Source organism: Microtus pennsylvanicus, chromosome 1 (genome assembly GCF_037038515.1).
Source record: "Microtus pennsylvanicus isolate mMicPen1 chromosome 1, mMicPen1.hap1, whole genome shotgun sequence".
In the NCBI taxonomy this organism is placed as follows: Eukaryota; Metazoa; Chordata; class Mammalia; order Rodentia; family Cricetidae; genus Microtus; species Microtus pennsylvanicus.
Genome location: NC_134579.1, coordinates 81,414,626 through 81,442,154, shown reverse-complemented (window position 1 = coordinate 81,442,154; position 27,529 = coordinate 81,414,626). Strand labels below are relative to the sequence as shown.

Genomic DNA, 27,529 nt, shown 5'->3' with positions numbered 1-27,529 from the left:
AGAAGCCACCAGGCTGATTTCCAGAGTGGCTGCACTAGTTTCCACTGCTCCCAACAGTGTATAAGTTTTCCCTGTTCTCCGCATTCATAATAGCATCTTTTGTCATTTATGATTTTTTTGGATGACCATTCTAACTGGGTTAGATGGACTCTTACTGCAGTTTTAACCTGCATTTTCTTGATGGTGAAGGGAATAGAAGTGATTAGTAGTCACATTTATTTCATAATTTGAGAACTTTCTGTTCAGTTCCATGGCCCATTTTTTAAACTGGATCATGTGCTTTCTTCATGTTTGGATTTTCTGAGTTCTATGTGTATCTTTACACAAATTCTTAATTTGATATGCAACTGGAAATATTTTCTCCCTTTCTGTGGCCTGCCTCTTTACTTGACAGTTTGTTTTGTTGTACAGAAAATTTTAGTTTCAAAAGATCTCATTTGTTTTGTTGTCTTATTTCCTGTGCTGACAGAGTCATTTCCTATGCTTACATGTGAACATAAGCTGAAACATTTTCCTCCCACCATCACAGGGTGTCACAGCCTATATTGAGCACCTTGATAAACTTGAATTTAATATTGTTCAGGGTCAGTGATGAGGAGGTAGTTTCATTTCACACATATTAAAATCCAGTTTTCACACAGAACCATTTGTTGAAAATACAGTCTTTTGTTCGATGTATATATCAGGCAGGTTTATTTAAAAAAATAAGCTAGCTGTAATTGTGTGGTTTTGTATATGACTTCTTTATTCTTCTATTTTATTTTATTGCTCATCTATTTGTTTTTGTATCAGTACCATGTTATTTATTTAATATTGACCAATAGCTCTGTAGTATAAGTTATGAGTCATGACTCTGTAGTATATAAGTTTAGTATCGGTATCATGATACCTCTAGTAGTATTCATTTTGTTTAGGATTGCTTTGAGTACACTTGTTTTTTGTGCTTAGTTTTAGGAATTTTTATGTCTATGAAAAATATAATGTTTTAAAAATTATTTTCTAGAGAATTTCATACCTGATTAAACTAAATTAAACTGCATTTCTATAATTTCTACTTTCCCTTTTCCACCTCAATTCTTTCTATGGCCCCCACATCCCTTTTAACTTCGTGACCTATGCAAACACAAAGGCATACACACACACACACACACACACACACACACACACACGCAAGTTACTGAGTCTTTTATTGATATTTCTATGTGTTTAGTGCTGATGACTTTGGACTGGAAGACCTGTCTGGGTGCACATCTCTGGATTATTCTCCTTCTCCCAGCAGGCATTGATTGTCTGAAGGTCTTCACCTAGGGGTGGGACTTTGTGAATTTCTACTGGGCAGGCTGACAGATCAACTAGCACGTTAAGATTTCATGGTAGAATTGTAATATAATTTAATATGTCAATTGCTCTGTGTAGGATGACCATTATACAATATTAGTTTATGCAATCTATTAACAATGGAGGTCTATCAAGTTTCCTGTGTCTTCCTCAAATACTTTTTTGGGTGTCTTAAGGTTATTTTTTCTTTTATTTTTTATTAGTTTTTTTTTAAAAAATCAATCCAAATTCCCACTTCCTCCCCTTCTCTCATTCCCTCCCCACACCCTCCCACCCCACCCCCATCTAATCCTCAGAAAGGGTAAGGCACTTTTCTTTGTGGAAGTTCCAAGACCCTATCTACTACATCTAGGCTGAGTAAGATATACATTTAAAGAGAATAGGATCCCAAAAATCCAGTACATTCAGTAGAGCTAAATCCCACTGCAACTGCCAGTGTCCCCTCAGTCTGCTCAAGCCATACAACTGTCAACCACATTCACAGGGACTAGTTTGGTGCTATGCTTATTCCTTCCCAGTCCAGCTAAATTTGGTGAACTTGCATTAGCTCAGGTTAATTTTTTCAGTGGATGAACCCTTCATGGTCTTGACCTCTTTGCTCATATTCTCATTCCTTCCACTTTTCAATTGAACCTTGGGAACTCAGTCCAGTCCTCCAATGTGGGACTCTGCCTCTGCTTCCATCGGTTGTTAGATGAAGGTTCTGTGGTGATATTTAGGATAATCATCAGTCTGACTAAAGGCAAGGCCTTTGGGCACTCTCTCCTCTATTGCTTAGGGTCTTAACTGGGTCATCCTTATGGATTCCTGGGAATTTTTCTAGAGCAGGTTTTTTTGCTAACCTCATAATGTCTTCCTCAATCAAGACATATCTTTCCTTTCTCTCATATCTGTCTTTCCTCCATCTCAACTTTCCCATTCCCTCAAGTTCTCCTCAACCCCTCTTCTCCCCTCCTCTTCCACTTCTCCCCTCCTTTTTACCCCAACCCCCCCACCCAAGGTTCCAATTTTGTCAGGCGATCTTGTCTGTTTCCACTTTCCACGTGGGTCTATATATGCTTTTCTTTGGGTTCACCTTATTACTTAGTTTCTCTAGGATCATGAACTATAGGCTCAATGTCCTTTGTTTATAGTTAGTATCCAATTATGAGTGAGTACAAACCATATTTGTCTTTTTGGGTCTGAGTTACCTCACTTAGGATAGTGATTTCTAATTCCATCCATTTGCATGCAAAATTCAAGATGTCATTGTGTTTTTTTTTTCACTGACTAGTACTCTAATGTGTAAATGTGCCACATTTTCTTTATCCATTTTTCAGTTTAGGGGCATCTAGGTTGTTACCAGGTTCTGGCTATTACAAATAATGGTGCTGTGAACAGGGTTGAACAAATGCTTTTATAGTATGAGTGAGCATCTTTTGGGTATATTCTTAAAAGTGATATTGCTGGATCCTGAAGTAGGTTAATTACCAATTTTCTGAGAAACTGCCATGCTGATTTCCAAAGTGGTTGTACAAATTTGCATTCCCACCAACAATGGATGACTGTTCCCCTTACTCCACACCCTCTCCAGCATAAGTGTTTTTGATCTTAGCCATTCTGACATGTGTAAGATGGTATCTCAGAGTTGTTTTTTACTTTCATTTCCCTGATAGCTAAGGAAGTTGAACATTTTCTTAAGTATCTTTTGGCCATTTGAAATTCTTCTGTTAAGAATTCTCTGTTTAGAGACCCACATTGGAGCTCCCAAGGTTCCAATGAGGAGCAGAAGGAGGGAGAACATGATCAAGAAAGTCAGGACCGCAAGGGGTGCACCCACCCACTGAGACAGTGGGGCTGATCTATTGGGATCTCACCAAGGCCAGCTGGACTGTGACTGAAAAAGCATGGAATAAAACCGGACTCTCTGAACATGGCAGACAATGAGGGCTGATGAGAAGTCAAGGACAATAGCAATGGGTTTTGACCCTACTTCATGTTCTGGCTTTGTGGGATGCTCACCTTCCTAGACCTGGATGGAGGGGGGAGGACCTTGGACTTTCCACAGGGCAGGGAACCCTGACTTCTCTTCAGACTGGAAAGAGAGGGGGAGAGAAGGGGGGAGGAGTAGAAGGAGGGGGAGGGAAATGGGAGTCTGGGAGGAGGCAGAAAATTTTTTTTCAATAAAAAACCCAGAATTCTCTGTTTAGTTCAGTACCCCATTTTAAATTGGGTTATTTAGAATTTTACTGTCTAATTTCTTGAGTTCTTTATATATTTTGGAGATTAGTCCTTTGTCTGAAATGTGTTCTTGGTGAAGATCTTTTCCCATTCAGTAGTCTGCCTTTTTGTCTTATTGACTGTGTCCTTTGCTTTACAGAAACTTCTCAGTTTCAGGAGGTCTCATTTATTTATTGGTGCTCTCAGTGTCTGTGCTACAGAGGCTATATTTAGGAAGTGGTCTCCTGTGTCCGTGCATTGAAGACTACTCACTTTCTCTTCTATCAAGTTGAGTGTGGTTGGATTTATATTGAGGTCTTTAACCCATTTGGACTTGAGTTTCATGTATGGTGATAGATGTGGATCTATTTTCATTCTTCTACATGTTGCCATCCAGTTATGCCATCGTCATTTGTTGAAGATGCTTTCTTTTTTCCATTGTATAATTTTAGCTTCTTTGTCAAAAATCAGGTGTTCATAGGTGTATGGATTAACATCCAGGTTTTCAGTTCAAATCCATTGGTCAATGTCTCTGTTTTTATGCCAGTACCAAGCTGTTTTCATTACTGTAGCTCTGTAATAGAGTTTGATGACAGGGATGGAGATGCCTCTGGAAGTTTCTTTATTGTACAGGATTGCTTTGGCAATCCAGGGTTTTTTTTTTCCATAGGAGTTGATTATAGTTCTTTCAAGGTCTGTGAAGAATTGTGTTCGCTTTTGATGGGGATTGTATTGAATCTATAGATTGATTTTGGTAGAATTGCCATTTTTTACTATGCTGATCCTTCCTATCCAAGAGCATGGGAGATCTTTCCATTTTCTAATATCTTCTTCAATTTCTTTCTTCAAAGACTTAATGTTCTTGTCAAATAGGTCTTTCATTTCCTTGGTTAAGGTTACCCCAAGATATTTTACGTTAATTGTGGCTATTGTGAAAGGTGATGTTTCTCTGATTTCCCTCTTAGCTTCTTTATCATTTGTGTATAGGAGGGTTACTGATTTTTTTGAGTTGACCTTGTATCCTGCCACATCCCTGAAGGTATTTATCAACTGTAGGAGTTCTCTATTAGAGTATTTTGGGGTCACTTATATACACTATCATAATATCTTCAAATAATGAAAATTTGACTTCTTCCTTTCCAATTTGAATCCCATTGATCTCCTTTTGTTGTCTTATTGCTTTTGCTAAAACTTCAAAAACTATGTTGAAGAGATATGGAGAGAGTGGACAACCTTGTCTTTTTCCTGATTTTAGTGGAATAGCTTTGAATTTTTTCCATTTAATTTGATGTTAGCTGTCATCTTGCTGTATATTCTTTTATTATATTTAGATATGAACCGTGTATAACTGATCTCTCCAAGACCTTTATCATGAAAGTGTGTTGGATTTTGTCAAATGCTTTTTTAGTATCTAATGAAATAATCATATGTTTTTTTTCTTTCAGTTTGTTTATATGATGTATTACATCGATAGATTTTCATATGTTGAACTAGCTAGCCCTGAATCTCTGGGATAAAGCCGACTTGATCATGATGGATAATTTTTTGATGTGTTCATGACTTTTGTTTGCCAGTATTTTATTAAGATTTTTGCATCCATGTTCATGAGTGAGATTGGTCTGTAAATATCTTTCTTGGTTGAGTCTTTGTGTGGTTTTGGTATCAGGGTATCTGTAACTTGATAAAAAGAGTTTGGCAAGGTCTCTTCTGTTCCTATTATGTGCAACACTTTGAGGAATATAGGTATTAACTCTTCTTGGATATTCTGATAGAATTCTGTACTAAAACCATCTGGCTTTGGATAGATGTGATGCAGACACTAAAAGACCATGGATGCAAGCCCAGACTACTATACTCAGCAAAGCTTTCATTCACTATTGATGGAAAAAAAACAAGACATTCCATGACAAAAACAGATTTAAACAGTATGTATTCACAAAGTCAGCCTTGCAGAAAGTACTAGAAGGAAAATCCAAACCCAAGGAAGCTAATTACACCCACAAAATCACAGACTTCTGACAACCCTCCACCAGCATAACCCAAAGAAGGGAAACACACTAACACTATTACCAAAAAATAACCAGCGCTAACAACCACTGGTCATTATTATCGCTTAATATCAATGGACTCAATTCTCATGTAAAAAGACACAGGCTAAGAAAATGGATATGAATACAGATCCAGCCTTCTGCTGTGTACAAGAAACACACCTCAACCTCAAAGACAAACACCACCTCAAGTAAAGGGTTGGGAAAAGATTTTCTAATCAAATAGACCTAAGAAACAAGTGGGTGTAGCTATCCTAATATCTAACAAAATTGATTTCAAACTAAAATCTATCAGAAGAGATGGAGAAAGATTCTTTATACATATAACAGGAATAATTTATCAAGATGAAGTCTCAATCTTGAACATCTATGTCCCTAATACAAGAGCACCCATGTATGTAAAAGAAACATTTTAAAACTTAAAACGCACATCCAACCCCACACATAATAGTAGGAAACTTCAACACTCCACTCTCGCCAATGGACAGGTCATCCAGACAGAAACTTAACAGAGAAATAAGAGAACTAACAGATGTAATTAATAAAAAGGACTTAACAGACATCTATAAAACATTCCACTGAAATACAAAAGATATACCCAGCCAAGCTTTCACTCACTATAAATGGAGAAAACAAAATTTTCCAGGATAAAAACAAATTTACACAATGCGTAGCCACAAATCCAGCCTTACAAAAAGTAATAGAAGGAAAATCACTAACCAAGCAGTCCAACAATGACCACAATAACTCAGACATCTAGAGACCCTTGACCAGTGCAACTCAAAGAAGGGAAACACACAAACTCTACTATTAAAAAAGTGACCGGAGTTAACAACCAATTGTCATTAATATCACTTAATGTCAATGGACTCAACTCACCTATAAAAAGGCACAGGCTAAGAGATTGGATACGAAAACAGAATCCAACAGTCTGCTGTTTACAAGAAACACACCTCAACCACAAAGACAGGCACCTACTCAGAGGAAAGGGCTGGGAAAAGGTTTATCAAGCAAATGGACCAAAGAAACAAGCAGGTGTGGCCATACTAATTTCGAACAAAGTTGATTTCAAACTTAAATCAATCAGAAGAGATGGAGAGGGACATTTTATACTCATAACAGGAACAATTCATCAGGATGAAGTCTCAATTCTGAATATCTATGCCCCTAATATAAAAGCACCCACGTACGTAAAAGAAACATTTCTCAAGGCAGCCATCAAACCGCACACACTAATAGTAGGAGACTTCAACACTCCTCTCTCACCAATGGACAGGTCAATCAGACAGAAACCTAACAGAGAAATTAGAGAATTAATGGAGGTAATGAATCAATTGGACTTAACAGACGTCTATAGAATATTCCACCCAAAGAGGAAAGAATATACCTTCTTCTCTGCAGCTCATGGAACCTTCTCGAAAATTGACCACATACTCAGTAACAAAGCAAATTTCCACAGTTACAAAATAATATTAGTAACCACCTGCGTCTTATCAGATCACCATGGATTAAAGTTAGAATTCAACAACAATGCTACTCCCAGAAAGCCTACAAATTCATGGAAACTGAACAGTCAACTACTGAACCATACCTGGATTAAGGAAGAAATAAAGAAAGAAATTAAAGTCTTCCTTGAATTCAATGAAAATAAAGAAACAACATACTCAAACTTATGGGACACTATGAAAGGAGTCCTAAGAGGAAAGTTCATAGCACTAAGTGCCCACTTAAAGAAAACAGAGAAAGCACACATTGGACACTTAACAGCCCACCTGAAAGCTCTAGAAAAAAAAGAAGCAGACTCACCTAGGAGGAGTAGAAGACTTGAAATAATCAAACTGAGGGCTGAAATCAACAAAATAGAAACACAGAAAACAATCTAAAGAATCAATGAAACAAAAAGCTGGTTCCTGGAGAAAATCAACAAGATTGATAAACCCCTATCCAAACTAACCAAATGGCAGAGAGAGAATATGCAAATTAATGAGATCAGAAATGAAAAGGGGGACTTAACCACAGACACAGAGGAAATTCAGAGAATCATTAGATCTTACTACAAAAGTCTGTATGCCACAAAACTGGAAAATGTAAAAGAAATGGACCATATACCAAAGATAAACCAGGACCAGGTGAACAATCTAAATAGACTTGTTAGTCACGAAGAATTAGAAGCTGTTATCAAAAACCTCCCTACCAAAAAAAAAGCCCAGGACCAGATGGTTTCAATGCGGATTCTACCAGAACTTCCAAGACCTGATACCTATACTCCTTAATGTATTTCACAATATAGAAACAGAAGAGTCATTACCAAATTCCTTTTATGAAGCTACAGTTACTCTGATACCAAAACCACACAAAGACTCAACCAAGAAAGAGAATTACAGGCTAATCTCACTCATGAACATCGACCCAAAATCCTCAACAAAATACTGGCAAACCGAATCTAAGAACACATTAGAAAAATTATCCATTATGATCAAGTAGGCTTCATCCCAGGGATGCAGGGCTGGTTCAACATACAAAAATCTATCAATGTAATCCATCATATGAATAAACTGAAAGAAAAAAACCATATGATCATCTCATTAGATGCTGAAAAGGCATTTGACAAAATTCAACATCCCTTTATGATAAAAGTCTTGGAGAGATTAGGGATACAAGGGTCATACCTAAATATAATAAAAGCTATATACAGGAAGTCGACAGCTAACATCAAATTAAACGGAGAGAAACTCAAAGCCATCGCACTAAACTCAGGAACACAAGGCTGTCCACTCTCTCCATTCCTCTTCAATATAATGCTTGAAGTTCTGGCAATAGCAATAAGAAAACATAAAGGGATCAGGGGGATTCAAATTGGAAAGGAAGAAGTGAAACTTTCGTTATTTGCAGATGATATGATAGTGTACATAAGCGACCCCAAAACTCCATCAAATAACTCTTACAGCTGATAAACACCTTTAGTAATGTGGCAGAATACAAGATCAACTCCAAAAAATCAGTCGCCCTCTTATACACAAAGGATATGGAAGCAGAGAGGGAAATCAGAGAAGCATCACCTTTCACAATAGCCACAAACAGCATAAATTATCTTGGGGTTACTCTAATCCAGGAAGTGAAAGATCTATTTGACAAAAACTTTAAGGCATTGAAGAAAGAAATTGAAGAGGATACCAGAAAATGGAAGGACCTCCCTTGCTCTTGGATTGGGAGGATCAACATAGTAAAAACGGCAATTCTATCAAAGGCAATTTATAGATTCAATGCAATCCCCATCAAGGTCCTATCAAAATTCTTCACAGATCTTGAGAGGACAACAATCAATTTTATATGGAAAAACAAAAACCCAGGATAGCCAAAACAATCCTATACAATAAAGGATCTTCTGGAGGCATTACCATCCCTGACTTCAAACTCTATTACAGAGCTACAGTGATGAAAACAGTGTGGTACTGGCATAAAAACAGAGAAGTCAACCAATGGAATCATATAGAAGACCCGGATTCTAACCCACAAACCTATGAACACCTCATTTTTGATAAAGGAGCCAAAAGTATACAATGGAAGAGAGAGAGCATCTTCAACAAATGGTGCTGGCACAACTGGATGTCAACCTGTAGAAGAATGAAAATAGACCCATATCTATCACCATGCACAAAACTCAAGTCCAAATGGATCAAAGACCTCACTATCAGTCTGAACACATTGAACCTGATAGAAGAGAAAGCAGGAAGTGCCCTACAACAGATGGGCACAGGAGATCACTTCCTATATATAACCCCAGCAGCACAGACATTAAGGGCAACATTGAAAATATGGGACCTACTAAAACTGAGAAGCTTTTGTAAAGCAAAGGACACTGTCACTAAGATAAAAAGGCCACCTACTTACTGGGAGAAGATCTTCACCAACCCCACAACAGACAAAGGTCTGATCTCCAAAATATATAGAGAACTCAAGAAACTAGACTTTAAAATGCTAATTAACCCAATTAGAAATGGGTCACTGAACTGAACAGAGAATTCTCGACAGAAGAACTTCAAATTGCCAAAAGACACTTAAGGTCATGCTCAACCTCCTTAGCGATTAGGAAATGCAGATCAAAACAATTTTGAGATATCATCTTACACCTGTCAGAATGGCTAAAATCAAAAACACCAATGATAAACTTTGCTGGAGAGGCTGTGGAGGAAGGGGTACCCTCATCCATTGCTGGTGGCAATGCAAAATTGTGCACCCACTTTGCAAAGCAGTATGGCAGTTTCTCAGGAAATTCAGGATCACCTACCCCTGGACCCAGCAATACCACTCTTGGGAATATACCCAAGAGATGCCCTATCATATGACAAAAGCATTAGTGCAACTATGTTCATAGCAGTATTATTCATAATAGCCAGAACCTGGAAACAACCTAGATGTCCCTCAATGGAAGAATAGATGAAGAATGTGTGGAATATATAATAGTTAGAGTACTAACTACGCTGTGGTAAAAAACAATGACTTCTCAAATATTGCATGCAAATGGATGGAAATAGAAAACACTATCCAGAGTGAGGTAACCCAGACCCAAAAAGATGAACATGGGATGTACTCACTCATAATTTGTTTCTAGCCATAAATAAAGGTCACGGAGTCTATAATTGGTGATCCTAAAGAAGCTAAATAAGAAGGTGAACCCAAAGAAAAACTTATAGTTATCCTCCTGGCTATGGGAAGTAGACAAAATTGCCGGGTAAAAATTTGGGATCTTGGGGGTTGGGTGGGATGGGTGTAAGGGGAGAAGGGGAGAGAAAAGTGAGAAGGGGAGGATGGGGGAAACTTGGGGAAACAGGAAGATTGGGATAAAGGAAGGTTGGATATGGGAGGACGGAAGCACAATTCTTAGTTAAGGGAGCCACTTTAGGGTTGGCAAGAGACTTGAACCTAGAGTGGCTCCCAGGAGCCCAAGGCGATGTCCCCAGTTAGTTCCTTGGGCAACTGAGGATAGGGAACCTGAAATGACCCTATCCTATAGCAATACTGACGAATATCTTGCGTATCACCATAGAACCTTCATCTGGTTTGGATGGAGATAGAGACAGAGACCCACACTGGAGCACTGGACTGAGCTCCCAAGGTCCCAATGAGGAGCAGAAGGAGGGAGAACATGAACAAGGAAGTCAGGACCACGAGGGGTTCACCCACCCACTGAGACAGTGGGGCTGGTCTATTGGGAGCTCACCAAGGCCAGCTGGACTGTGACTGAAAAAGCATGGGATAAAACCGGACTCTCTGAACATGGCGGACAATGAGGGCTGATGAGAAGCCAAGGACAATGGCACTGGGTTTTGATCCTACTTCATGTTCTGGCTGTGTGGGAGCCTAGCCAGTTTGGATGTTCACCTTCCTAGACATGGACGGAGCGGGGAGGACCTTGGACTTTCCACAGGGCAGGGAACCCTGACTGCTCTTTGGACTGGAGAGGGAGGGGGAGAGGTGTGAGGGGAGGGTGAGAAGGATGGGAGGAGGGGGAGGGAAATGGAAGGCTGGGACGCGGCGGAAATTTTTTTCTTTTTCTCAATAAAAATTAAAAAAAAAAAGAATATACCTTCTTCTCAGCACCTCATGGAACCTTCTCCAAAATTGATCACGTACTCAGCACCAAAGGAAACCTCCACAGATACAAAACAATTGGAGTAACCCCTTGTGTCTTATCCAATCACCATGGATTAAAGTTAGAATTCAACAATAATATTCTCAGAAAGCCTACGAACTCAAGGAAATTGAACAGTCAACTACTGAACCAACCATGGATCAAGGAAGAAATAAAGAGAGAAATTAAAGTCTTCCTTGATTCAACGACAATGAAGGCACACCATATCCAAACCTATGGGACACTATGAAAGTAGTGCTAAGAAGAAAGTTCATAGCACCAACTGCCCACTTACAGAAAACGGATAATGCTCACATTAGTGACTTAATATCACACCTTAAAGCTCTAGAGCAAAAAGAAGCAGACTCACCCAGGAGGAGAAGACAGGAAATAATCAAATTGAGAAATGAAATCAACAAAATAGAAACAAGCCGGGCGGTGGTGGCGCACGCCTTTAATCCCAGCACTCAGGAGGCAGAGGCAGGCGGATCTCTGTGAGTTCGAGACCAGCCTGGTCTACAGAGCTAGTTCCAGGAGAGGCTCCAAAGCCACAGAGAAACTCTGTCTCGAAAAACCAAAAAAAAAAAAAAAAAAAAAGAAAAGAAAAAAAAAGAAACAAAAATACAAAGAATCAATGAAACAAAGAGCCGGTTCTTTGATAAAATCAACAAGATTAACAAACCCTTCTCCAAACTAATCAAAAGGCAGAAAGAGAACATCCAAATTAACACAATCAGAAATGAAAAGGGGAACATAACCACAGACACTGAGGAAATTCAGAGAATAATTAGGTTTTTCTACAAAACCCTGTAGTAATTGGAAACTTGGAAAATTTAAAAGAAATGGACAAATTTTTAGATAGGTACTATATGCCAAAATCAAATCAAGACAAGGTGAACAATTTAAATAGACCTATAAACTGCAAGGAAATAGAAGCTGTCATCAAATACCTCTCAACCAAATGTCTTAAAGTTTTTAATGGTAGAAATGTTTCATTTCCTTGGTCAGGTTTTTAATTTAATTTAATTTCCTTGGTTGAATATTTAATTTCTTTGTGACTGTTGTCATTGGGATTATTTCCTCAATTTTGATTGATATCTTAAACATTGGTATATAGGAAGATTGATGGTTTTGTTTTAATTTTTTGCTGAAAGTGTTACCAGGTCTGAGAAGTCTTTTAAATTGATTTTTATTGAGCTCTACATTATTCTCTGCTCCCATCACTGCCTCTCCCCTCCCCTCTTCAACCCTCCCCAAAGTCCCCATACTTCTAATTTACTCAGGAGACCTTGTCTTTTTCCCATGTAGATTAGATTTCTATAAGTCTCTCTTAGTGTCCTCATTGTTGTCTAAGTTCTCTGGAATTGTGGTTTTTAGGCTGGTTTTCTATGCTTTATGTTTAAAAACCACCTATGAGTGAGTACCTGTGATAATTGCCTTTCTGTGTCTGGGTTATCTCACTCAAAATAATGTTTTCTAGTTCCATCCATTTTCCTGCAAAATTCAAGATGTTGTTATTTTTTTCTGCTGTGTAGTACTCCATTGTGTAAATGTACCACATTTTCCTTATTCATTTAGGAGCATTTAGATTGTTTCCAAGTTTTGGCTATGGCAAACAATGCTGCTATGAGCATAGTTGAGCACATGTCCTTGTGGCACAATTGAGCATCTTTTGTATACATACATAAAAGTGGCATTATGGGTCTTGAGGAAGGTTGTTTCCTAATTTTCTGAGAAATCACCACACCGACATCCAAAGGGGCTGTACCAGTTTGCATTCCCACCAACAATGCAGAAGTGTTCTCTTTCCCCCACAACATATCCAGCATAAGTTGTCATCAGTGTTTTTTACTTTGGGCATTATTACAGGTAATAGATGGAATCTCAGGGTTGTTTTGATTTGCATTTCTCTGATGACTAAGGATGTTGAACATTTCCTCGAGTGTCTTTTCGCCATTTCAGATTCCTCTGTTGAGAGTTCTCTGTTTAGGTATGTACTCCATTTTTAAATTGGATTATGTGTTCTTTTGATGATCAATTTCTTGAGTTCTTTGTATATTTTGGAGATCAGACATCTTTCTGATGTGGGGTTAGTGAAGATCTTTTCTCATTCTGTGGGATGTTGTTTTGTCTTCTTGATTGTATTCTTTGCTTCACAGAAACTTTTCAGCTTCAGGAGGTCCCATTTATCAATTGTTTATCTCAGTGTCTGTGCTACTGTGGTTATAGTTAGGAAGTGGTCTCTTGTGCCAATGTGTTCAAGTGTACTTCCCAATTTCTCTTCTACAAGGTTCAGTGTGGTTGGCTTTATGTTGAGTTCTTTGAACCATTTGGACTTGAGTTTTGTACATGGTGATAGTTATGGATCTATTTTCATTTTTCTACATGTTGATGTTCATTTATGCCAGCACCATTGTTAAATATGCTTTCTTTTTTCATTTGATATTTTTTTTGCTTTTTTCTTCAAAAATCAGGTGTTCAAATGTGTGTGGATTAATATCCAGGTCTTCTATTCAGTTCCATTGGTCCTTCTGTCTGTTCTTATGGCAATACCAAGCTGTTTTCTTTTTCTTTTCTTTTATTGCTTTATAAATAATACCTTTCAACATTTCCACCTCCTCCCCTCCTCCAGTTTTCCTCCCATGGGAAGTAGAAAAAGACAAATTCTCTTAAGTAAATTGTGGTGTGGGGATCATGGGAGAAAGTAGAAGTGGAGGATAGAGTTAGGGAGAAGAATGGAGAAAAATATATAACTCAATGAATATAGTAAAAATAGGTTAATTTAAATATAAGAGCTAGTTTTTAATAAGCTTGAACTATAGGCCAAACAGTTCATATATAATGTAAGCCTCTGAGTGAGTATTTAAAGCAGGTGCAAGATGGGGGTGGGACAGAAAAACCTCCATCTACATCGAATCTCATGGAACTCACAAGATTGGATATGTTCGATATTTTTTATACAGAAATCAGTGATCTGTCAATATAAAATACTGATGTGGATTTAGAACACATTTTCTTTCTTCCTTTTACCCATTTCTGTATAGACCTTGACTTACCCCTTTGTATGTGTTTCTAGTAGTTTATTTTGTACTCTTAGAGAACCTAAGATAAGTAGTATGACCTCCTAAAGCATAAATTCAGAAAATCACATTGCTTGTGTTATGAGCAATCCAATGAGAAACACATTACCTGCCAGGCTGAAAACATCAATTCTTCTGCCTTTCTTATTGGTTTTGCTTCGACTTGATGAAGAAGCATCTCATGAAGGCCATGGGCCACAGCATACACAGCATTGTATGTATTGTAAGCATACTCAGTCATGACCTTATCAAAATGGTTGTTAGGTGAGTCATGCAAGGAAACATTAGGCACACAGTTCTCAATTGTAGTACAGTCATTGTCAGCAAATGAGCAGTTAAAAAAGTAGAACCAGAACTTTTGAAGGTAAAAATCTTCTGGGTATTTGGAAGGGTGAAGTGTTTGGGTAAAATTTCTGAAACCAGGGAGTTCTTTGTGGTGATGTGAGAAAATGAGGCTCCCATGCAATGACTGCAAAATGAAATGCTTTGAATGGTTGATATCATTCCATTCTGAGTTCATGATCCAAACTTTCCCTGTAACTAAAGTCTTCTTTAAATAAGACAGGAAGCCTCTCAGAAAGTCACTGTCCCCATAGGTGATGACCACATTTGCTGATGATTTCAAAACCCGTGTAGGATTCAATTGTTCCTGTGCCAAAAAGGATACTTTACTGACTGGGATCATCTCCACAAAATCTATACATATTCTGTTTCTGTCCATTTCTGCCCTCAGGTCTGAGATTATCTGAACACCTTTTTGTCCTTCAGATACAATCAACCCCACCCAATTCCAGTGGAAATAATTCAACAATAAGACAATGCCACTGGCCAGAGATGTGTCCTTGGAGGCCATTTGGTAGAGATTGGGAAACTGATCATGATTATTCAGGTTAGGATCAAAAGACCCAATGGTCAGCTAAAATGAAAAGAAGTAGAAGCAGAATTAAGAGGAGGAACCATTAAGCATGGGTCAAATCATGACAGGATTGTAGAATCAGCTGGAGTGATGAAGAGAATTTGATCATCGCATCTGTACACATGTATACACAAGGACAAGGCTGATAATGGTATTACCTTGTTATTCTTTACTTTAATTTTTTCTTTTTCTTTTGAGCATAGGTCTCTAAGTGGACATGTAGCTCACTGTTTTGGCTAGCCTGACTTTCCTATGAGGGACTCTCTGCTTTACCAGAACTGAGGTTAAAGATATGTCCTGTCATGGCCAGATTTCATGTGAGTGCTAGAGAGTCACACTCAGATTCCCATGCTTGTGAATCAAATACTTTACTCCCAAAGACACCTCTGTAGACCACAATACCACTAAAATATTGGTATCCTACTTTCTGAGGCATATTTAGAAAATTCCTGGTCACTCACAGTTCCAGGTAATCACTGACCAAGGAAATGTGGATATGTCACCAAGTCACTGAACACTTACTCTTTGGGGATTATAAACTTTGGCAGGTGTATAAACATAATTTTCATTTTTCACCTTGGGATGACCCTGAACTTGTAAGTGTTTTTCATATCTCTACTCCACTTGTTCTCACCTGTGGATATTTGTAGAGTCCCAGCAATGTTCCTATCTGGGCAGATATTATCCAGGATACTCCTGAGAGTACAGCAACAGACTTCATTTCTTTCCTGCAGTTGTAATTACTTATATATTTCTTCCCTGATAGCCACGTGATGCATCTATCCAATGTTGACCATTCACTATACAGGACATTATAGATATCATACCCCAGAGACACATTGGGTAAAAGATGAGGGTTCATGTTGATCTCCTCAATGGCAAAAACCATTGCCAGGAGAATCTGGTAGTTCTTTATCTTTAACCTGAACAGAAGACACAAGAATATTTAGGGGTGCTGTCTTTTGAATGTCAAATATCTCCCATATATTCACATCTTAACACTCTGTCCTCAGCTGATGACATTGATGAAGTCTCTGGAACTTTCAAAAGTTTGAGCATTACTGAAAGAAGTTTGTCAGTGGAGACAAGTCTTTGGACATTATATATTGGCCTCAGTTCAGGCTCAATCTCTTATTTATTGAGTCAGGCTCATTGTTTTTATTTTGACAAAATCATGTAAGCCATGAGAATGTGCTTCACAGAATCCAAACACAGGGATTGCAATTAGCAGAACCCAGCTCCTCTGCACTGAAATATGAAATTTATTCTGATTTTGTCAAAATAAAAACAATGAGCCTGAGTATGGGGTATGTGCATGGAAAGTCTCAAGCAGGGAGTTCTGTGGAAGTATGATAAAAAGCAGCTGATGAAATTAATATAAGATTTAGCTGATAAGAAGCTAGAGCTCATGGGCCAAGCAGTGATTTAATTATTACAGTATCTGTTTAATTATTTTGGGTCTAAGCTAGCTGGGTGGCTGGGATGAAAAAGTGGGTCCTCCTCCAACAGAGAAGTACTCCAAAAATACTACTTTCAGGAGAAGCACACACCTATTATAAACTATATTCAGTGCTACTCATAGGAGCTATATTATGAAACTAACCTCAATGTCCAATAACAGAACTATGAATAAAGAAATGTGGTACATGTGTACAGTGGAATTTTATTTAGGTATAACGAATGAACTTATGTCACTTGTGGGAACTTGGATGTAATTTAATCATATTAAGTGAATTAAGTCAGTCCTAGGAAGACAAATATCATGTTTTATCATTGGTAAGTCCTAGATTTCATGTAGATACATAAAACCTGATAAGTATACAGATGACATGAAAGTAGACATGAAATTGGGTGAACAAAGTAGACATTGAGCATGTTAGCAGCTTGAAAATGGAAAGGATAGCTGGGAATGGAGGCATACAAGGAAATACTTTCAAGAAAAGCACCTATGTATCTTTGTTTAGTAAATTGAAGATGTTTAATACTTCAAAAAGGGGAGAAAAATAGTGGCCCTCTAAAATAAAATTAGAGATGAAAACAGGACATATATCAGATTCCAATAAATTCCAGAAGATTATTATGGAACATTTTGCAAACTCATATTTTACTTATGTTTTAATGAATATAACTTTCCTAAGATCAGAAAGCACACTAGTCAGCCATACAGGCCAGGCAGTGGTGCTGTATAGATTCAGAACCAGCACTAGAGAGAACTATGAGACAGGATAGGACAGAAACTCACTATCTTTTCAGTCTGACGATTTTGTAGAAGAGCTCTCTAGTGACTGCTTGCTCTGCTTTTGATTTTCAGTTTGAAGTCAAATATCTGTCTCTGGGTTTTTATTATTCATGATGCATCTGGCACCCATTTTTGGAGTACAAATTTACAATAAAAGTCATTTGCCTCTTGCTTTGCAGTCTCTGATATAGGCCAGAGCTCCACACAGCCAGAGTAACCACCCTACTGGCTAGGTTTTTCTTTCTTCTTTTCTGGTGGGTTTTCCCTTGAACCCCCTTTTGCGATGTTGACAAACTGTGTAGATGCCTTGAAATTCAGTCAGGCTTTTTTTTTTACTGACTGATCCATGCCATAGCATTAACCCAAATATCTCCAATAATATTTGTGGTCTACTTGGTGAGAAAATTGAGGATTCTTAGGGAAGGAATTAGTTAAAATGGAGTTTCTTTCCCCATGGGAAAACACAACTACAATAGTGAATGTTAGGTCTCTTCTGATTATGTAATGCATGATTTAAAAATAGAACAATTCAATGAAAGAATTAAAAACCAAGATTGACATGCTGTTATCATTTTAATAACCCTTGTTCTAATTTTGTTAATTCTTGGTTTGTCTCTCTCTCTCTCTCTCTCTCTCTCTCTCTCTCTCTCTCTCTCTCTCTCTCTCTCTCTCTCTTTTAATTTTTTAGACAGGGCTTCTCCGTAGCTTTTTTGTTCCTGTCCTGGAACTAGCTCTTCTAGACCAGGCTGGCCTCGAACTCACAGAGATCTGCCTGCCTCTGCCTCCCGAGTTCTGGGATTAAAGGTGTGTGCCACCACCACCCAGCTTTGGTTTGCCTCTTAAAATTTTGTATGACTTGACTGCCAAGATACATGCCTTAGAAAAATTTAATAAAACATACCACAGAGCTATCCAAATCCAGATAGAAGAATTTCGGCATTACATTGTAATGAGAGGAACAACCTAATGTTTCCAAACAACCAACCTTAATACTACAGAGTAACCTTGCAGGAATTATCAAATGGTAGATGATTTGTTATAGCTAATTGGACTTCTGTGTCAATGTTAAATTTAAGGATAAATCGAGGAATCAATAGTCTCATCTGGTATTCATTCACCTTTTGTGAAGCAAATATTAAACTTGTGGTCAATTTATAATACAGTTATCCCTATCGATTGGGTGGACACAATTAAAGCTGTTTTAGAACCTGGTTCACAGTCACAATGGAGGACCTGTTTCTGATGGAATATAACTAGAGGCATGGAAATCTCCCAAGATCAACTTCTTGGAGAAGGAGTTTATGCTATTATAGAAAGACAAGACCCTACATGATGGCCACATCCTGGCTTTATGCCGTGCAACAGCTTTGACTGCTTGGTACAGAATTGAAGTAGGAAAGGTTGAATCATTTACTGAAGTCTTGTAAATGACCCAAAAGAAATCTTCTTGGATTTCTTACAAAGATTTGCATCAGCAGTAAATAGAATGTTAACAAATTTAGGAACTAGACAAATAATAATTGAATTTCAGGCTTTTGAAAATGCTAATTCTCAATGTAAAAATAATTAGGTCATTAAAGGCAACGTCAGCACCTTTGGAGGAATGGATGTGAGTCTTGGAGGAGAGCCACTTGTTTGTCCCGGTCGCCAGAACCAAAATAATCACACAGGAACTGTATTGATTAAGTCACTGCGTGGTCCATTAGCTCTAGCTTCTTACTGCCTATCTCTCACATCTTAATTTAACCCATCTCCATTAATCTGTGTATTGTCACATGGCAGTTGCTTACTGTCAAAGATTCAGCATGTCTGACTCTGGTGGTTCCATGGTGACTCTATCCACCCTCTTTTCTCCCAGCATTCAGTTCTGTCTCCCTGCCTACCTAAGTTCTGCCCTCTCAACAGGTCAAGGCAATTTCTTTATTCATTAATAATAATCACATCACAGAGAGGGGCCTCCCACATCACCTCTCCTTTGTTGTTTCAATAAAAAAGAAGGCTTTAACTTTAACATAGTAAAATTACATATAACAAAACAGTTATCAAACAAGAATTACAGTTATAATATTTATATCTACTCTGTGTTTTAGCATAACTAAGGAAAACTATATTTATTTTTCAACTCTATTAAAGACTCCAGAAGGATATTTTGAAGGTCTCTGAAAGAATTGAAGAATACCTATTTATCTAAAATACATTTCTGCACATCTAGAAAATCTAACTATCATTACTACAAGGTTGACTTTTATAGATGATTATTTATTAACCTATATTTCTTAATTATACATTACATTTTGAAACAAATTACACAATCACAATACCTTAATCAAGAGCATAAATATACATATGGGATTGACCTTAAATTTGTATCAATAAACCAAGATCCATACCAATGCAAATCTCTATATCATATCCCCCTTTAAATGTAAACAAACAATTATACAGAATATTTGGGAATATGGGCAAAATTATTTCTCTCTAAACTTCTTCCTGCTGTTTATTGGTTGAAGTAATTTTTTGAGGGTATTTTTGGGGTGCTAATGGGGACCTTTCTGGGGGTCTTGTTCCATCAAACCACACAACTCTGAAAGCAATCCACAGGTTCTCATCTTCTGTGGAGACAATAGAAGAACCTCTTTTCCAAAGCAACATATCCTTAGACCCAAATTCTGAAGTCAAGATACCTTTATAATATACCTGCTGGTTTAGCTTAGCAGCCCATACAATGAAATGTCCCTCTGTACTTAGCTCCTCTACGGTAAAAAAAAAATTAAAGAATACACAATAATATACATAATCCAGACTCTCTGTGAATTTTCCAATTTTTATGTGGCTTATTTTTACTCTTTTGTTTTTTAATATTTATTTTATTATCTTTACTCCTTTACTCTATGACTGTCTGTCTTTTTATCCAACACTGTGACCCATTTATAAGTTTTTTTATCTGAATTTGTCTTTATTGCATATCTGTAATTACTTTTTGACCAGAAGTGCTCCTTAAAATGCTAAGCACTTAAGAATCTAAGCTGTAAGTATTATTTGTAATAGCCAGAACCTGGAAACAACCTAGATGTCCTTCAATGGGAGAATGGATGAAGAAAGTGTGGAATATATACATATTAGAGTACTATGCGGTGGTAAAAAACAATGACTTCTCGAATTTTGCATGCAAATGGATGGAAATAGAAAACACTATCCTGAGTGAGGTAACCCAGACCCACAAAGATGAACATGGGATGTACTCACTCATAATTGGTTTCCAGCCATAAATAAAGGTCACGGAGTCTATAATTGGTGATCCTAAAGAAGCTAAATAAGAAGGTGAACCCAAAGAAAAACTTATAGTTATCCTCCTGGCTATGGGAAGTAGACAAAATTGCCAGGGAAAAAAATTGGGATCTTGGGGGTGGGGTGGGATGGGGGTAAGGGGAGATGGGGAGAGAAAAGTAAGAAGGGGAGGATGGGGGAAACTTGGTGAAACAAGATGATTGGGATAAAGGAAGGTTGGATAGGGGAGCAGGGAATTACAAATCTTAAAGGAGCCACCTTAGGGTTGGCAAGAGACTTGAACCTAGAGTGGCTCCCAGGAGCCCAAGGCGATGTCCCCCGTTAGTTCCTTGGGCAGCTGAGCATAGGGAACCTGAAATGATCCTATCCTATAGCAATACTGACGAATATCTTGCATATCACCATAGAACCTTCATCTGGTGATGGATGGAGATAGAGACAGAGACCCACACTGGAGCACTGGACTGAGCTCCCAAGGTCCCAATGAGGAGCAGAAGGAGGGAGAACATGAACAAGGAAGTCAGGACCACGAGGGGTTCACCCACCCACTGAGACAGTGGGGCTGATCTATTGGGAGCTCACCAAGGCCAGCTGGACTGTGAATGAAAAAGCATGGGATAAAACCGGACTCTCTGAACATGGTGAACAATGAGGGCTGATGAGAAGCCAAGGACAATGGCACTGGGTTTTGATCCTACTTCATGTTCTGTATGTGTGGGAGCCTAACCAGTTTGGATGTTCACCTTCCTAGACATGGACGAAGCGGGGAGGACCTTGGACTTTCCACAGGGCAGGGAACCCTGACTGCTCTTTGGACTGGAGAGGGAGGGGGAGAGAAATGCGGGAGGGGGAGAAGGGTGGGAGGAGGGGGAGGGAAATGGGAGCTGGGAGGAGGCAGAAACTTTTTTTTTCTTTTTCTCAATAAAAAATTTTAAAAAAAGAATCTAAGCTGTGACATTACTAGGTCAAATATGTTACCACCTGCTTGCTCTGCTCAATCTAGCATGGTGGACCTGCTTGTGCCTCTGAGCCACACACAGGCCCATTTCCAGGAAAACACCCAGTACAAGTTGCCATCAAGCAAGCCACAGCACTCTGCTAACATTCCCATCCAAATGCTGTGTCTTCCGAAAAGCCAGAGGTCACATTTTCAGCATGTTCCAAAATAGCTATATTTCAAAATGTCACAGCTTTTGCCTGCTGCTGCTGCTGAGTCAGGAAAACCTCTTTTAAAGGAGCTGAGGCATGCTGCCAGAAAACAGCAAGAAGCTGTGGTTTTTGTGTGTGTCTAGAATTTAACTCTCAAATTTTTAAGTGAATTTAGTTGGCCCCACATTGGGTGCCAATTTGTTGCAAGAGAGCCGCTTGTTTGTCTTGGTCACGTAAAACCAAAATAATCATATAGGGACTGTATTAATTAAATCACTGCTTGGCTCATTATCTCTAGCTTCTTTTTGGCTAACTCTTTCATCTTAATTTAACCCATCTTCATTAATCTGTGTATCAATATGTGGCAGTGGCTTACAGGCAAAGATTTGGCATATCTGACTCTGGTGGTTCCATGCTGTCTCTCTCCACCCTCCTTCCTCCCAGTATTCAGTTCTGTCTTCCCCACCTACCTCAGTTCTGCCCTCTCAACAGACCAAAGCAGCTTATTTATTAATGGTAATTACAGCACACAGAAGGGACTCCCACATCATCTGAGATACAATAAATCTCATGACCCTGATGATATATGGATAGAAGAGTTGACTTCCAGAGGTTTAAGGCAAAATTTAAATATAAAGTGTTTAAATTTTGGCAAACAAGTCATCTTAAAAGGGATTGTAAACATTGCATTCCTGGAAACAATGTTTTTTCTAAGCACAATCCAATCAGAATGTCTCTCCATTCTGGATTATATAAAAGGTATGGGAAAGTCTGACATTGGACTAATGAATGTAGATAAACAAGAGACATTCAATGCAATCCTTTGCATTGGGAACCTCCTTGAGGGACCTCTCACAAACCCCTATGTCATATCCAATTCAGTTGTCTCATGTAACCATAAAGGAAACTCCTCCCCAGAGCACAATGAATCTAATGCCTATTGTCAGAAACCATACTGATCTGGATAATATAACAACTAAAAAGAAAGAACAAAAAATCAGGAGAAACCATAAAGTGAGTATTTTAGTAAACTTATATGAATTAACAAACACCAAAGTTAAAAAAACAAATGACTTTGTCACTGAAGGTTTGGTTGACACAGTTGAGAGTATAACAATAATTGTACCAGAAAGTTGTCATCCAAATTGATGTCTTCAGGAACTTAGTGTTCATGTCTAAGGGATTCAAACTTTATCTCAGGTAGAACAGAACATGAGATGGGTCAAATATATAGGCCAAAAAGGACAGAGAGGAAAATGAAATCATAAGTAGCTAACATAAAATATGCAGAGAAAGAGAGTCCTTTGACATTCAGTCATAAATGAAATGTCTCCCACAGATACATCTCCAGAGGACTCAGAAATCCTATGGAAGGTGAGGCCGGAGGACTGTAGGAGCTAAAAGGGATGGATGACTCCAAGGAAACGGTCACTTGTAGACACATCAGGACTGACACACATACACATTCACATAGTCTGGCGGCCTGCACATGTCTAAGCCAGATGAGGTCTCAGCACTGAAAGTCAACATAGACACAAGCCCCATTCCCTAATCCAAAAGCTATCTCCAGTTGATAACCACTGGCGAAGGAAAAATCAGGTGTTTTCCAATGGAGTCTCATTGGGTATACTGACCCCACTTAAGTGAATGTCACAATTCCAGCAGTAGATGGCTGACACAAATCAAATATTTTTGGAGATTTTTTTTCTTTTTAATGCTTTTTTGTGGGAATTTCTTCTTAAAGTTATTTCTTTTTCCCTATCTACTGTTTATCTGTCTCTCTGTCTTCATACATGATACATATATATTATATATATATAAACACATATATAATAATTTCAAATTTTATCTTATGTGTTTTCTTTGTGTGTGAAGCTGTCTCTATGTCTGTAAAGGTCTTATGCTTTATCTTTAGATATTTTTTCTGTTTGTTAATTCCTGTTCTGTTTTTAAAGATCTTATACTATTATATTATAATATTATCATATTTTGTTTTGTTTTCTAATTAAAAAGAGAAAGATAGGGAAAGAGTGAAACCAAGTTAGCAGAATCTGCAACTAACAGGGAAAGATTATAACATGTACATAAGAAACTGATACTATTATGAGGAAAATTTTTACAAACTGCATTTCATTAATATGGAAAAGTTAAAAAGTAAATGACTTTCCATATTATGCCAAATCTCCAACATTAAACCAAGAAGAAATAAAACATTTAAATAGAACCATAAAAATGAGGAGATTAAAATAATAATGGAAAGTCTTCAGTCAAAAAACTTCAGGGCCAGATGGATTCACAACACAATTCTAGCAGATTTTTAATCTTTCAGATACTTTAAAAAGTATTGAAAGAGAAAAGAAACAGAATGAACACTCCCAAACTTCTACAAAACCAGTATTACTGTACTAAAAAAAATATAGCAACAGCATAGGCCAATAGGAACGCAGACTAAAAATGGTCAACAAAATATTACAATCAGAATACAATAAAAAGATTCTCAACTATGACCAAGTTGGCTTTCTAATTGAAATGTGGGGATGGTTCCACCTATGTCTGATACTATTTTGAAGGAAAATTTTATAAACTGCATTTCATTAATTTGGAAAAGTTAAAAAGTAAATGATTTTCCATATTATGCCAAATCCCCAACATTAAACCAAGAAGAAATAAAACATTTAAATAGAACCATAAAAATGAGGAGAATAAATAATAATGGAAAGTTTTCAGCCAAAAAATTTTAGGGCCAGATGGATTCACAACACAATTCTAGCAGACTTTTAGTCTTTCAGATCCTTTTTAAATTATTAACAGAGAAAAGAAACAGAATGAGCACTCCCAAACTTCTACAAAGCCAGTATCACTCTACTAAAAACAAACAAACAAACAAACAAACAAACCAGATAGCAACAGCATAGGCCAATATTCCAGAGGAACACAGACTAAAAATAGTCAACAAAATATTACAAGCAGAATACAATAAAAAAATCTTCAACTATGTCCAAATTGACTTTCTAACTGAAATATGGGGATGGTTCCACCTATGTCTCAAGTAAATAAATATAATAAATTACATAATGGATATATGCCCAATAGTAATCACATGATTATTTCCATAGATGCATAAAATCTTTGATAACATTTTCATGTATTAAAGATCAAGGTCATTAATTGTAGGGCTAGAGGAAACATACCCCAATACAATAAGATTATCTATATTTATATATACCCTGATGACAACATCATCAACATAAATGGAGACAATCCCTCTCAGAATTCAGTCAGGAATGTCTACCACCTGTACTGCTTTTAAATACTGTTCTTGAAGTATTAGCTAGAGAAGGAATTAAGGGGAATACAATTAAGCAAAGAATAAGGTATACTATTATTATTGAAAGATAACATGATACTATACAATAGAGATCCCAAAAATTCTACCAGGAAAGAAATGATAATCAAATTCAGTAACATAGCAGGATATGGAGTCAGCTTGCATAATCAATAGCTTTTTTGATACATCAACAACAAACATACAAAAAAGAAGATCATGAGCACATGCACAATGGCCTCAAGAAAAATAAACTATCTAGGAATAAGTGTAACCAAGGAAATAAAAGTTTTCTTTATTGAAATTTAACTTTTGAAGAAGGAAAGACACTAGGGAATGAAGTTCAATGCAATTTAGGTTAAAAACCCACCTTATTTTTCTTAATAACAAATAAAAAAAATCTATTCTATAATTTATATAAAACCACAATACAATCTTGAGATAAAAGAATGATGCTGGAGGGATTTCCATCCCAGATCTTTGTATATATTAGACAGCCATAGTAATAAAAAGACATGGTACTGACACAAAGCATCCATGTAGACCAATGGAACAAAATCAAATCCCAAACAGGAGTACATGTAACTTCAGCAACTTAGTACTTGACTAAGATGCAAAAAAAAAACTATGCCAAAAAGAAAGCATCTTCAATAAACGGTTCTGAGAAGACTGGATGTCCACATGCAGAAGAATGAAAATAACCTGTGTCTATTAGCTCATACAAAAACTAAATTCAATGGGGTCTAAGATGTAAATGTGAAGTCTGAAACACAGAAACTGCTAGAAGAAAACATAGGCAGTACCATCATGCTAGAATTGTAGGGAAGGATTCTGTCCAAGTATTAAGTCCAATAGTTGACAATTGGTTCTTCATAAAACTAAAAATCTTCTGCACAGTAATCAACAGGTGAAAAAAAAAGCCCAGAGTAAGAAAATCATTATCAAGTATACATTTGACAGAGATTTTATACCAATATAAGTACAAGTAACTTAATTAATACAAATAACTCAAAAAGCTGATATAAACTAATAAAAAAAATCCTTTACTACTCAGAAAGAGACTGTTCCTTATACTCATTGGAAATATTCGATGCCAGAGGCTTGTATTGTGCTTGTAAATCGTACTGTTGGATATCATTCAGTGACAACACAGTCTGGAAGAGAGTCAGGAACGTTTGAATGATCAAGAAAGAATTGAGTCTCAGAAAGGGGAAGGTAGAATGAAGGAAACTAAAAATAATTTGTTCTTTTTGAAGCAAAAAAAAAACTAATAAAGCTAGTAAAGAAAAATAAAGTAGAAACAGTTCTTGGCATATGGAGTTGAAAGAGTGGTATGAAGGATGTAGACAGCACTGATGTATGCACATATAATATTTCTAGGCATTATCTATTTGAAAATATGACAGAAAACAAAGAAATGAAAAAATGAACTTACTGATGATAGAGGCCTGCACTGCTTGGATCTTCAGTGATGGAATCATATACAATAGTGTGAAGTGGGAAAAATGCAGCAAGCACCATATCCCCACCCTTGTACACACTGACTCCCGTCTTTGTAGCACAGTAAGAACGATCAAAGGAATAAACAAAGCTGGAATACGGCAGAACCAGAAACATAAAAAGCAGAGGGAGCATCATGGAAGAATCTACAAAGTCAAACTGTGTAGAGTCTGAATTTTCAGAGCAGGCAGGTGTATACATATCCCAGGTACTTGTGCCTGTTCATGTAAATTCCAATGTTTTTGTTGGGTATGATGACCACTCTCATTCCCAAAGATCCTTCAACTCAGATTACTAATATTTCCCTGATGGATTCTGAAAAACATTCATCCTGGGGCATCACATCTGGAGTCCAGGTAAAAAAAATATATAAGATTAAAAATATGCTTGAGGCTCATCTTCTCCAGTCCCTAGTGGCATGATTCATCCAGTTCCACTGACAACAGGGCTCCCTTCTGAAATGAAGTCCTCCTGGAAAGACTTGACCAAGCTGGTGCTAAGAAACTTTTACCTTCAGTTATGGATAAAAATATTGTCATGAGGGATGTGTAGTTAAGGATAGTCAGTGGATAGCTAAATTATTTTTAATCAGGCACAAAGGCTTGGATTACATGGCACCACATAAACTGAGCATTGTTATTAGCATCTCTAATCCCAGCACTGAAAGATCAAGAGACAGTAAAATCAGGCGGTAAAGATCATCATTATATATTTAGGATGTTAAGGTCTACCTGTACTAGAGATTATGTTTTAAAAAGTGTTCTTATAATTCATCTATATGTCCAAAGCATTTATTTTGCCCATGTTTGTGGTTT

General features: G+C 37.4%; 1 protein-coding gene across 1 annotated transcript in view; it reads right to left on the bottom strand.

Moving 5' to 3' along the window:
- The window catches only part of LOC142846445 (vomeronasal type-2 receptor 116-like), a 60,341-nt gene extending 33,489 nt beyond the window's left edge, over positions 1 to 26,852 (bottom strand). The window contains exons 1-3 of the mRNA XM_075967017.1: positions 26,650 to 26,852; positions 15,848 to 16,136; positions 14,407 to 15,213 (exon numbers count right to left, since the gene is read on the bottom strand). Coding sequence (XP_075823132.1) covers positions 14,407 to 15,213; positions 15,848 to 16,136; positions 26,650 to 26,852 — 1,299 coding nt within the window. The remainder of the gene's footprint in view (positions 1 to 14,406; positions 15,214 to 15,847; positions 16,137 to 26,649) is intronic.
- Between the last annotated feature and the right edge of the window lie 677 nt (positions 26,853 to 27,529).